The sequence below is a fragment of the Microplitis demolitor genome, chromosome 4 (genome assembly GCF_026212275.2).
Source record: "Microplitis demolitor isolate Queensland-Clemson2020A chromosome 4, iyMicDemo2.1a, whole genome shotgun sequence".
In the NCBI taxonomy this organism is placed as follows: domain Eukaryota; kingdom Metazoa; phylum Arthropoda; class Insecta; order Hymenoptera; family Braconidae; genus Microplitis; species Microplitis demolitor.
In genome coordinates this window covers 10,026,425-10,039,410 of record NC_068548.1, presented here as the reverse complement: position 1 = coordinate 10,039,410, position 12,986 = coordinate 10,026,425, and the positions used below count along the sequence as shown (strand labels likewise).

Here is a 12,986-nt window from a genome sequence, read left to right as displayed (position 1 = left end):
AAAGCTGACATCCTTAGTCGGATGACAAGTTTAAATAGAATAATATATTAAACAAATGTTGGGGCATAATGTTGCACTGGATTATGCATCCCAACTGTTCCAAAATCATAAACAAAAACTTAAATTTAACAAAAATCGATTATTTGTATTTTTAAATCATAAATTAAAATAAATTCACACACGTGCTCTCTCATACTCAGCGCGCATGCGCTAGCACCGTGCACGGACCGCCGTCTCCATCGGCGAATTGGCGGAATGCCCGCGTAACGACTCAAATTTAAACGTTAAATTAAAATATTCAACTTACAACTAAATAAAAATTAAATAATTTGAATCGTTACGTGACAAGTGAAAATATAAATATTTCTAAAAAATATAAATCCTCAAGAAAAGTCGTGTTAAATTGCATATATAAATATATTTTAGGGTATTTCAAACAGAGAACAAAATATTTGTTTTTTTATAGTATTCAACAATTGAAAGTATACCTGAAAATTAAAATTTTGGTACCAATCCGAGCTCTTAACAATAATACTAAGTTTGCCTCAATCCATTTTTATATTTTCCATTTAAATAATAAGGGAAAAAAATTTTTTTTTTTTTAGAATTTTTATAGCTCACAAACCAATCCACGGATTTTTATGCACAATAATTATTTTTGTAAGAAATTGAACGCTTTAGAAAAAAAGTTTCTTATCATATTTTGATAAATCCAACAGTTCAAAAATTATTTGAGATCTTTTTACATTTCTGGCGAAATTATCAGTCTTATCACAAAATGTGATAAATATTTTTTGAATGTAATTTTATTCCTGATAAATTATCACGAATAAAGTTTTTGAAACTCCACATTGTTTCTTACTTATTTTCATTTTAATTTCAAGCTCTTATACGAGTCAAAATTTGAAATGTAAATTTGCCCTTAGTATTTTAAATTAGGTTATTGAGGCTGAAATCATAGTTATATGAGGGTATTGAAGGTAAAATCACATTCAAGCAATAAAACAAGCTATTGAGCAGAATTGTAAATCTGACCTAACTGGGAGTTTTGTCCGCTTTTACCAAATGTCGGGTAAATTTACAGTTGGCAGAAATATAAAAATACCCACCTAAACCTACGTTTTAATCAAAGATGAGATCCTTATTGGATCTTCGTTAATAGGTAAGGGGATCGAAGGTACGAAGAAGATATTAACTATAAGGTTAAAATGCCTGCCATAGTCACGAATTTTTAAATAAAAAACGTTACAAATAATCGTAAATTATTTTATAGTATAACGATAAAACAAGTATAACAATCACGCTAGCGAAAGATAAAAAAAATTGATGGCAGAATCGATTCTAACATCAATTTTTATTTCTATGAAAATTGGTGATCGTATTGTATAGCTGTGCCACACTGAAAAATAGATTTATTCGAGCCGACTAAAATTTATTTGAGTTATAAGAAAAATGATAGAAAACAAAGCTTTATGTTAGCCGTGAAAAAAAATTTTTTCCCTCAGATTTTTATTGTAAAAATCCTATGTTATTCCTGACAAATTATCAAAATTTACTATAAATTTAAGTTTAAGCTCAAATAACTTTTGAACAGTTAGATTTATTAAACAACGATAACAGACTTTTTTGTAGAGCGTTCAATTTCCTACCAAAATACCCCTTTGGAGCCTAAACTTTAAGAGGTGGTTTCACTCCTCAGATATGTTTTTCCGCAGGTAAAAAAAAATAGGTATCCCTTAGATTTCGGCGGAGAATAACATATTTCAGTTTCATCGAAATCGGAGAGGGATACTTGGGATACCTTCCTTGTAAGTAAATAAAAAAAATGTGATTCCGAGTAAGCGTATAAAATTCACAGTTTAAGATTTGGCAACAACGCGTTCAATTTAATACGGCAGTGTGACGCTCACGATGCGACGTAACTCGGCTCGAAAATGTACGCGACCGACAAAGGGTTAAGTAGGGGCGAAATATTCCAAACATAGCCGAAGACAATAGAGCGAATTTTATATAAACGCAAGACAGCAACGAAGAAGGCACAGAGAGAACCGGGAGACCTGAGGGAGCGATTGAACATCTAGACGCAGGACTGCCGACTACATCAGGTAATTATCAAGTCACACTTGGCTTCTGATGGTGGAACTAAGCAAAAACTCCAAAATCATATTAATCAGAATATCAGGCATAGGGCCAACATCCTTCAATAACTAATTACTAATAAATCGAAATAAGCAGATATTGGCGTAATAAGAACGGGAGTATAGATTACGAGAGGATCAAGATGGGATGAAGTCCACGAGAAAACACCAGAAGATTCGGACAAGAACAGACAACCCGAAGTACGCCAACTTGACAACCAAGACGAGGAAAGCATAAAAGTCGTCACTGCAAATAAAATCGTCAGATATTTATTAATTTTAATTTTAGGCCTGGGCCAGAATTATAAATCAATAATCATACTAAATCGTACGTCGTGACCATAACGTGATCGTCGCGTCTAGGCCGAACTAGGTAAATCAATTATTAATTGTTAGTTAATGAACGTGAAAATAAGTTCGTCAGCCAGACGCTAAAGAATCGAGTGTTCTCGGAGCTTCTCGAAGATTTCAGGCAAAATGGCAGGATTTACTGCGTCGTAGAATTTTCCAGGCCTTACGACCCAGACGAATTAAGATCCGGTTCTGAAAGACCGTAATACTTCCAGTGGCGCTCTGTAAAAGGACGACCAAGCACTACTCCTGTTATAGTTAGTTACATTTTATGTTCATTTACAGCCTTATTATTCTCATTGGTTTGCTAGTCACTTCAGTTTACTTGTTTTATTTTTTAAGTGACAATTTTCATTAACCCTAGACTGGTCAACAAACGCGACCTAACGACTTTGGTCTAGTGATAAGGGAATCACCGCAATGCTTTTGCGAGTGCAACGTTGCCTGATCGCTCTGGCTGTTTCTATTGGTGTATTATTTCCGGCGGGAATATTGTAAAAAATTCGAACATAAAAAAATTTTCAACTTTATTTTCAAAAATTTCAAACTCTGTTTAAAACAATTAGTTATTTAAACAAATTGAACATTTTTATTAGTTAATTAAATTTTGCTAATATTTGATTTCATTCAACTTGAATAGAACTCAACTATTTTTTTTATAAATAACAATATCACGTAAACATAGGTTAATGCCTTGGCAGTAGATGGAAATATTTTAATAGTGGACAGAAAAGAATATTTTAATAAATTGATTATAAATTCAACCACGAAACAAATTAAGAAATCATTTTCTTCATCGCAGAGTTTTTTAAAATGTTTATCAAGGCTGCGCATGAACATGAGAAGTCGGAAAGAGGGAACATACACCAAAGACGGCAATGCCGCAAGTGAAAATATACTAACGACTCTGGTCAAGTGACGAAAACAGTCCCGCAAATCCGTCACTTTTTTTTTTAGAGTTTTTTTTACAGCTACTTTATGTTTTGAAACATGCTCAAAAAAATTTTCAAGATATTCTAAAATGTTTGGAGAACAAAGTCAAATTTTTTCAAACCTTTTTAGTAAAAAATGTAATTGTAATAAAGATAATAGAATTAAGTGGGGCGTCACGCTCATACGTTAACCAGTCTAGGGTTAACAAAATAAAATTACTAAAAAATGAGTGGAAATAAAATTTTTGTCTTATTTACTATTTAATAAGTGACTTTAAACCGCAGATTTCTTATTCTCTAACAGTTCTCGGCATCATCGGCTTGAAAGGAACTTGTTTCTTACTGGCTGCTGACACTGAATCTTGAAGTTTCGATGCAGGTAATCATAAAAAATATGGTGTGTGACTCAGGATGAAACACAATTTCAGACTGCAGGTAATGTTAACTGACGGTTCGGGCAGCCAACTTCACTCTAATCTTAAATCGTCTGGTTTCATCCCCTGTCACACAATATATTATTTAAACTGTCGGATTTGGCATGGAATGCCCGAAGCATAATTATATATGCAATTAAATATTATTTTACATGATTATATCTAATTTTATACATAATCATAATAGTATATTAACGCATTGAGTGGAAGGTGCTTTCGACAACAAGTGTGATTGGTTCACGAGCCGTTAGGCGAGTGTTGCCAATACGTGAGTGTCGAAAGCCCTTCCTACTCAATTTATTACAATAGTTTTTGCATCGAATAGTAAGAAAAATGTCTTTTATTGATAAAAAAGGACACTACATTAAATTTAATCTTTTAATTAACCTACAATAATGTTCAATCTTATTAATATAAAAATAATTCCTGTATTATTTCTGATGTAAAAGATTGTTAAATAATGATAGTAACAATTAAACATGATTTAATTGATTTTTATAATAATTTAAAATTATTTTTATTATTTTCAAAATATTGATACTCAGAAAAAAATAACTAGATTTCCGAGTCAAAGTTCATTCAGTGAATTGTACATTATCATTAAATACAGTATGATGATTTTCTATAGTTTGGGACTTTCCGTTGTCCTAACTCGAGACGGCTGTTGATTGAGTTTTCTGGTGGATCGCTTGATGACTAATAAATAGTATATCTATATATATGTCAAAAGTGTACGTTAGTCATATTTTTCACGAACAATGTGAACATTCTTCGCGATATTTATTCTTTGTAGTGTCATTTTTAACCAATCAGAGACGTGCTTTCTTACTATGTGTTGCAAAAATAATTATACATGACCAGACAAAATTATTTTTTCCCGGACTTACAATATCTATTTATATTTATTATTTTACATTCTTTCATATTTAAAATGCGACCTTGATTAAGTCACTGCGATAAATAGTTTTGGAGATATAGTTATTGGTTGTTCATATTTTATTTTTTGTTAATAACCCTATTCAGAAATTCCCATAGAATTTAATCAAATGCGACAAAAACCACATAGAATCCTATGGACTGTATTGGTTCCTATGCGGTTTTTGTTGCATTTGATTGGATTCTATGGGAATTTTTGGAGAGGGAACAATCGGCACTTCAAGTGTTTTTCTCAGATTCAACTACACCCTTCTGTTGGCATTATGAAAACACTGTCAAAAAACAAGAAAGGAGCAATCATTTTTAGTTTACCAATTACAAAAGTCACTGTATTAATGTCAAAAATTAGAAATCACCATCACAGGTTGAAAGAAAAATAATACGTAAACCTAAAGAGACAGTAAGACATTCTCATCCCCGCAAATTGAATTATCTCCCATTCCTCTCTATGCATGCTATACACTATATTTAATGATTGAATTAATAATTTTAGAATACCTTGACTGATAATTGAAAAACACTAAACTTTGTTTAAGCTTTATCTTCGAAAAAATTTTCAGCAATTCTTCCATTTTTTTTCTTACCTATAAAAGAAGATAAATGTAAATGAATGGTTAAAATTTATTTCAGGAAGTTATCTCACTTTAATGAAAACAAAAATAAGTTAATTTTATAAACTTTTTTTTATCACCAGAAACAATTAAAAAAAAAAATAAATAAATAAACAAGGCTCATAGATTGTAAAATAAAATGATGGTTAGAAAAATACGGTCAAAGTCCATTATGCCGAATTCCATTAACTCGGAGCTTTCCCTCAGTCTTGACTCCCGATACGAGCGACGCTGTCACTCACCGATGATATACATTTGTATGTATCCGTGTAATTTAATATATGCATCAGACATGCAGGTGTAAGGACGCATGCGTGTAGTCTACTCTTTAAAAGAGAAGGAGCATTTGATAAATCGGAATCCCTGGCAGACACAATCATACGGTATGCTTGCGGCAAATTACCGTATACTACGTTACTAGAGTACTATACCGTAACCAGCCGTAATCTTACCGCGAGCCTATTGTATCCCTATCGTTACCGTACTGTAATCCTTTCGTTATTCTACCATATCACGACTGTGATCACAAATATGATCAATTTACGATAGAATTACCATAAAAATACAGTAACTATTTGAGCGATCATCAGTAGGAAAGTCTTGGTTCTTGATTAAAAGTAATACCTTCACTGTTGATTATAATAGCGTTATTGTAAAGCCTATATTATTTATCGTACACTACTGTATTACGTTAATTTACGTGATTAATGTAAGGACATGTCTATTCGTATGTAAAAAAGCTTTGATAAATTCACGCTGCGTGAATGTCAGTGCTACCTTATTATGGTGAATTTCCCATCCATTTAGTTGATCTTTTTTTGGCATATGGCGCCATAACCATAAACTTTCTATTCGAGTTATAAAATTCCAAGTAAACATTAATTCCCAAAGTAACAGTTAGAAAACTAAAACTGGCTAAATAAAACTACGGTAACACTACCGTAATTTTACGGTATTACTACCAAAGCACTACCGCTTTGTACAGTAGAACTACCGTAACACTACCCTAAACCTACCGTAATATTAGACGCGCCTAGAATTCCCAGGAAATGTCTGCTCCTCCGTGGACTAACTGTCTGAGTTAATGAAATTCGACTGTAAACATTTTCTTTTGATATTTTTGTTTAATTTTAAAGGCATCAAGAAAAGAGGGAATCGCCTTTACAAATTTCAGTTCTTACTCGGACTATGAAGAAATTAATTCTGAAGAAATATTTTATTGAGAAAAATAGTAACTAAATAAAATTACAAAGAAATCGAGGTTATTTATCCGCTTCGTGAGAATACTTCTTTAAAACAATCACATAATAAAATAATTGTATGAATACATACTTGCTTCATTAGGTTAGGATGATTAGAGACGATAACAACGAAATGCCGCAATCCCAAAAGAATAGGGCTGCTATCATCAGGTGAGCATACTAATGGAGATCGCATGTACTTTGTGACGAATAAATGTAAATCCTTTGGATACGTAGCACTTGATAATATTACTTGCTTGTTTATCGGCAATTTCGAAAAGATGTAACTATAAACAAAATATTTGAAAATATCAATTCTATAATTTATATAATAATCAATTCATATGATATTTTTTGCATATCCTTGGTCACAGTAAAAAGCTCGAAAGACCAGTTAGAAGATCATCAATTCAGGGTGAATTTATTTTTTCGTCACAAAAACATACATTTATGATCGAAGTATAGTAATTTAATAGTGCATAATTAGTGTATTTATGAAAATTTTGCACGATATAACGATGGTAGATTAACCATTAAAATGACGTACGGTAAACGTAATTCCCGTAAAAAATGAATCATACATGGCCATGTATGAAAATTGGCCATACATGGCCATATATGACTATACTTGATCATGTATAGCCATGTATGGCTACACATAGCTCGATACGGCCATATGTGACTTGATATGACTATGTATAAAAATCTTAACTAAATTAAAAAAAAAATTTTTTTTCTTAATTATTTCGGCTACGCAGAGATTATCAGACATACGAATAATTGAATTCCTAATCGAATAAAGCTATAATAGTCTAATTGATACTTATTTTGTAAACTTAAGCATAAATTTCAAGGAAATGAGTTATGCCTTATCATTCCGAAGTTATTAAAGGATAAAGCCAGAGAATTCATTGTTATGAAAATTAAAAAATCTTTCAAACACCTACTACTTCCAAACTAATCAACCGATGGGACTCATCTTTGAACTTGATCAAGATAATCGTCAAATAAATAAGTGTATAAAATTTTATTAAGATCCGCTAAGAATTGCGAGCGCAATCGTAATAATAGGGCGATATATATATATATATATATATATATATACATATATATATATAAGAAAATCGCTAAGAAAATCGACGATTTTCAAAAATTTCGGGAAGTTATTGTTTTCACCCCGATTTTCGAAAATCGAGTTTTCATCAGATGTCGACGTTTTGAGGTCCTAGGAAGCTATTCTGACTATTTTCAGAATGATGTCCGCGTGTGTGTCCGCGTGTGTGTCCGTGTGTGTGTGTGTGTGTGTCCGTGTGTGTGTGTGTGTGTGTGTGTGTGTGTGTGTGTGTGTGTGTGTGTGTGTGTGTGTGTGTGTGTGTTTGAACTAATGAATCGATTTGGATGGTTGAGGTGGCAATCGAAAGAGCTTGTTGGCCATCAACTTTCCTAAAAATTTCAGATTATTTGATCGAATAGACTCGAAAATATTTGCGAATTACGAAAAAAAAAAAAATTTTTTTAGTTTTATATTGATTCCTCAAAAACGACTTATACGATCGACTTCAAAATTTGATCAGCTCTAGTACTCAATAAAACGCGTCGATTGCCACGTCAACTATCGAAATCGATTGATTAGTTCAAATATATCAACGTTGAAAAGTTAAAAAAATAACATTTTGTTATTTTATCCGGATAAATCATAATATAACGTACTAAAATGTGGCTGATTTCATACCAACTCATCGTTTTTATGGTTTCTTTTGATCATATAATGTCATCGAACTTGGTTTTTAGTTTATATCATATTATCAACAAAAAAATCGATAAAACGTCGTTTTTAATATTTTTATCGGATATTTCATATTTTATTGTTTCTTACATGAGTCAAAACTTATTTAAATCTTGAATTTGATCCCTGACATTGATTTCTGCCTCAATACACTTATTTTACTAAACATAATCAGGAACTAAATTTTAAAAACCGCTTCATTGATGATTTTCGATTCTTAAATTTTCAAACTTCAGCATAACAGGTAACTTGTTAGAGCTGTGATAGCATTTTCGAACTTGAAGAGCTCGAAAATATATCTACACTAATGTTTTCGAGCTCTTTGAGGTCGAAAACAGCGGGAAGTTTTGGGGCTGGCCCGCAGGGTCAACCGACGTCCAGATTTTTTTTTTAGCGACGCCCCCTAAATTTTTCATTTATGGCTTAAAAAAATTATCAGACCCATATAAGCCCTTAATATCCATATTAAATCGTGCCCCAAAGACAATACATTTCCCACTTAAATAACATGAGATTTCGGCGCGTTGTATATTTATTTTTTTTTCTCCTAAGCTACTTAATCTACGGATATCAAAGATACATATTTTTGTAGGAAATTGAACATTCTACAAAAAAAGTGTCTTATGGTTTTCCGATAAATTTATTGGTTTAAAAGTTATTTAAAGTTGAAGATAAATTTATAGTTAATTTTTGATTTTCTTATCTTGACCGCAAAATTATCATTATTTCTTTAAAAGTGAATTGTTTATTGCGAAAGATCTTCAATTTTAACTGTGTTATAGAAAAAGTTACTGTACGATTTGAACATCTGGGTCAAAAGTAAAACTTGATTCGGGCTCACTTCAGGCTTATTTTCTTTGGAAGTTATCGATTTGCCGACGATGTTTCGATAAGATCTCGATTTTTTCGACTTAAATTTAATTTTTTTCAACTTTTGAACTTTTTTCGTTTTAGATTCAACTAATTTGTATTTTCTGGTCTTAGTTTGAACTTATTTGTCTTAACTTCAAACACTATAATCATTCACCTTACTTTTGACTTGCTATACCAAGTCGAAAAAATGTTATTTATTCGCCATTCTTTCGCCTTAGTATATAAAAATTATTTCACCTTCGTTTCGACTTTTTCGCCTTATAATTTAAGTTGAATAAGCCTACATCAAGTCAGTCTCGACTTGATTTCAACTTTTTCGTCTTAAATCGTGACTAAGTAAGCCAGTTAAGTCTAAACCAAGGCGAAAACTCAATGTATTTTTAATCTTCGTAAAAAAAGTCGAGTTTGTCTTGTGAAAAACGACTTCAAATTTCGATTTGGTAAACCAAGTCTAAATCAAGTTTTATTTTTGACCCAGGTGGCATATAGTTTTCGATCTTCGTTCTTGACTAAAGTAATATATTTATCAGTTAATTTTACAGCTCTTTCTGCAGTATCAATGACTATTTGTAGATGTTTAACAATTTACAAATAAAAATTTCCAAAATCCATTAAAGAATATTCAATGAAATAGAGTGTTATGAATATCTAAAAAAATTTATTTAATCTCTCATATTTTTTCCGTTAAATTGAAAAATTTTGTAATTAACTCAACACGTCACTCATATTATTCTTCAGTTATCTGAATTTTTGACGGTAATTTTTTCAATAACACAGTTAAAATTGAAGATTTTTCGAAATAACAATTTACTTTTACAGAAATAATGATAATTTTGCGGTTAAAGAAAAAAAATTAACTATAAGTTTATCTTTAACTTTGAATAACTTTTGAAGCAGTCAATTTATCGAAAAACCATAAGAGACCTTTTTGTAGAGTTCAATTTCCTACAAAAATATGTATCTCTGATATGTGTAGATTAACTAGCTTAGGAGAAAAAAAATAAAATGTAAAACGCGCCGAAACCCCATCTTATTTAAATGAGAAATGTATTGTCTTTTGGGCACGGTTTAATATGAATATTAAGGGCTTATATGGGTCTGATAATTTTTTTTAGGCCATAAACGAAAAATTTAGGGGTCGTCGCTAAAAAAAAATCAGTTGGGTAAATAACGAAGCACCCTAATGTATATATATATATATATGGGGCGTTCCACGCCAAATCGTACACCATTTAGCTTTTGCATCTCGGATTTTTTTGAAACTTTTTTATGTTTTAGTATAGGTTGAAAGAAGCCCTCATGATTTTTTTCAAATTCTTTTTTCCAACCGTTTTCGAGATATCAAATTTTAAAGAATGTAGAGATTTTTTTTTCAAATGCCTACAACTTCGCGAAAAGTGGTTTAAATTAAATTTTCATAGAGACAAAATATGTTTGTTTTTAGACATCTTTTCAGTAAAAAATAAAAAAAAAATTTTTTGAACCACGTTACTATTGAAATTTTAAATTTTAAGTATAAATTGTCGATTTACAAAAGACACGTACTAATCGATTTTCCTCATAATTTTTCACAGCAAACCGTCACCTTTTCTACAACTTCTTCAGCGATGCTCATAATGGGATAACGATGGAATCTATTTTTTTTCGATTTTTTAAATTTCACATTCCGGTTTTTTTTAAGAAAAATGTGTAAAAAAAATATCATGTTCTGGATTTACTATTAATAATTATCTGACACACAATTATCATCAAAATTTTCAAATTTTATTTCCACAGAAAAATTATTAAACGTGTAAGGAAATAGATGTGAATTAATAATAATTTTTCTGTGGAAATTTAAAAAATCGAAAAAAAATAGATTCTATCGTTATCCCATTATGAGCATCGCTGAAAAAGTTGTAGAAAAGGTGACGGTTTGCTGTGAAAAATTATGAGGAAAATCAATTAGTACGTGTTTTTTGTAAATCGACAATTTATACTTAAAATTTAAAATTTCAATAGTAGCGTGGTTCAAAAAACTTTTTTTTTATTTTTTACTGAAAAGATGTCTAAAAACAAACATATTTTGTCTCCATGAAAATTTTATTTAAACCACTTTTCGCGAAGTTGTAGGCATTTGAAAAAAAAATTTCTATATTTTTCAAAATTTGATATCTCGAAAACGGTTGGAAAAAAGAATTTGAAAAAAATCATGAGGGCTTCTTTCAACCTATACTAAAACATAAAAAAGTTTCAAAAAAATCCGAGATGCAAAAGCTAAATGGTGTACGATTTGGCGTGGAACGCCCCATATATATGTATATACATATATTAGGGTGCTTCGTTTCCGGCGAAAGTATTTTTTTCGTTGCTCATCACACAAAATACTGTTTTTTATGCTACAACAAGAATTCTTGTCAAGTTAAAGCTCTTAATTCCTTTCGTAAGTACTTTCCATTTGATTTCAAAGGTTTTCTATTTAAAATACACGTAAATAAAATTACTTTTTTTTTTTAACTTTCTAATACTCAGCTGCGTTTTACAATATCGACGCAGTTTTCGCCGCGAATAGTAGGGCATTTGGTGTTCTTCAAAAGTGCCCACTGTACCTTAGCTGTAATTCTAGCTGTTTCACTTGTGTCCGCTGCAGAAGTCATTTTTCTTATGAAATTGACCTTTATTGGCTTGCAGAACGTGAACCAATGGAATTACACTGAAAATCTTGATAGGAATTTTGTAGGAAATTTTATTCCCTCCAAAAAAAGTCTTATGAGTCAAGTCGCTAAAGTCTATAGTTTCCGAGTTATAGTGATTTTAATCATTTAAAAAGTAAAATATCAATTGTCATTTTTTTTTTAATATTATATTTATCTTAAATAATTACTACTATTATAAAAAATCGTAATTCTTAATAACCTGATGGAAATGGTTACTATCAGCGTAAATAATGATGATCATCTAAGCTAATAAAAAATCAAAATATAAACATTATAGTCTGACGTTTGTCTATGTGTTATTTGTTTAACTGGGGAAGAAACTAATTTCACACACACACAGACATACACACACACATGTGCGTACGCTTTTGCACACATATACCTACGCACGTATACATGCACGCACGGGTGCGCACACATGTACATATGAACGGATGCGCACATATACCTACGCACGTATACATGCACGCACGGGTGCGCACACATGTACATATGAACGGATGCGCACAATCGTCCGCACACACTCACCCACACACATGTACACACATACGCACACTTACCCGAACACGCACATGCACACATATTTCCACTTACTCGCATACATGCATATACATGTACACACGCGCGCACACTTACCCACACACAAGCATGTGTACACACACACGCACACTTACCCGCGTACACTCGCCCGCACACATGCACACACACATACACGCGAGCGCTCTCATGCACTCACACATTCTTAGCTAAGAATTTTAACAATTTTGAACGGTAAGAGTTACCATCTTCGATTGTAACAATTATAATTTTAAATTATTACAATTAGCATCTTTGACAGTAACCGTTAACATCATCAATTATAACTGTTGTTATTTTCAATAGTAATACCGTTCAGTCACGAGCTTAGGCAATTTGAAAAGCTTCGTGCATTTTCGCTACAGCCGTGAATTGCCAAACTCGCTACTGACCTCAAGGTCAGAATAGTGCC

The 12,986-nt window shown here is 31.6% G+C and overlaps 1 protein-coding gene across 8 annotated transcripts in view; it reads right to left on the bottom strand.

Moving 5' to 3' along the window:
• Window positions 1-12,986, bottom strand: part of LOC103576994 (probable ATP-dependent RNA helicase DDX20) — a 143,739-nt gene that overhangs the window by 83,976 nt on the left and 46,777 nt on the right. For 7 of the 8 annotated variants that reach the window (XM_053738758.1, XM_053738757.1, XM_014440127.2 and 4 more), the window contains exons 4-5: window positions 6,735-6,930; window positions 5,290-5,375 (exon numbers count right to left, since the gene is read on the bottom strand). In XM_053738758.1, the coding sequence (XP_053594733.1) occupies window positions 5,290-5,375; window positions 6,735-6,930 (282 nt within the window). Of the gene's footprint in view, window positions 1-4,773; window positions 5,064-5,289; window positions 5,376-6,734; window positions 6,931-12,986 lie in introns of those variants that run through there. The other variant, XM_053738760.1, reaches the window with a different exon arrangement.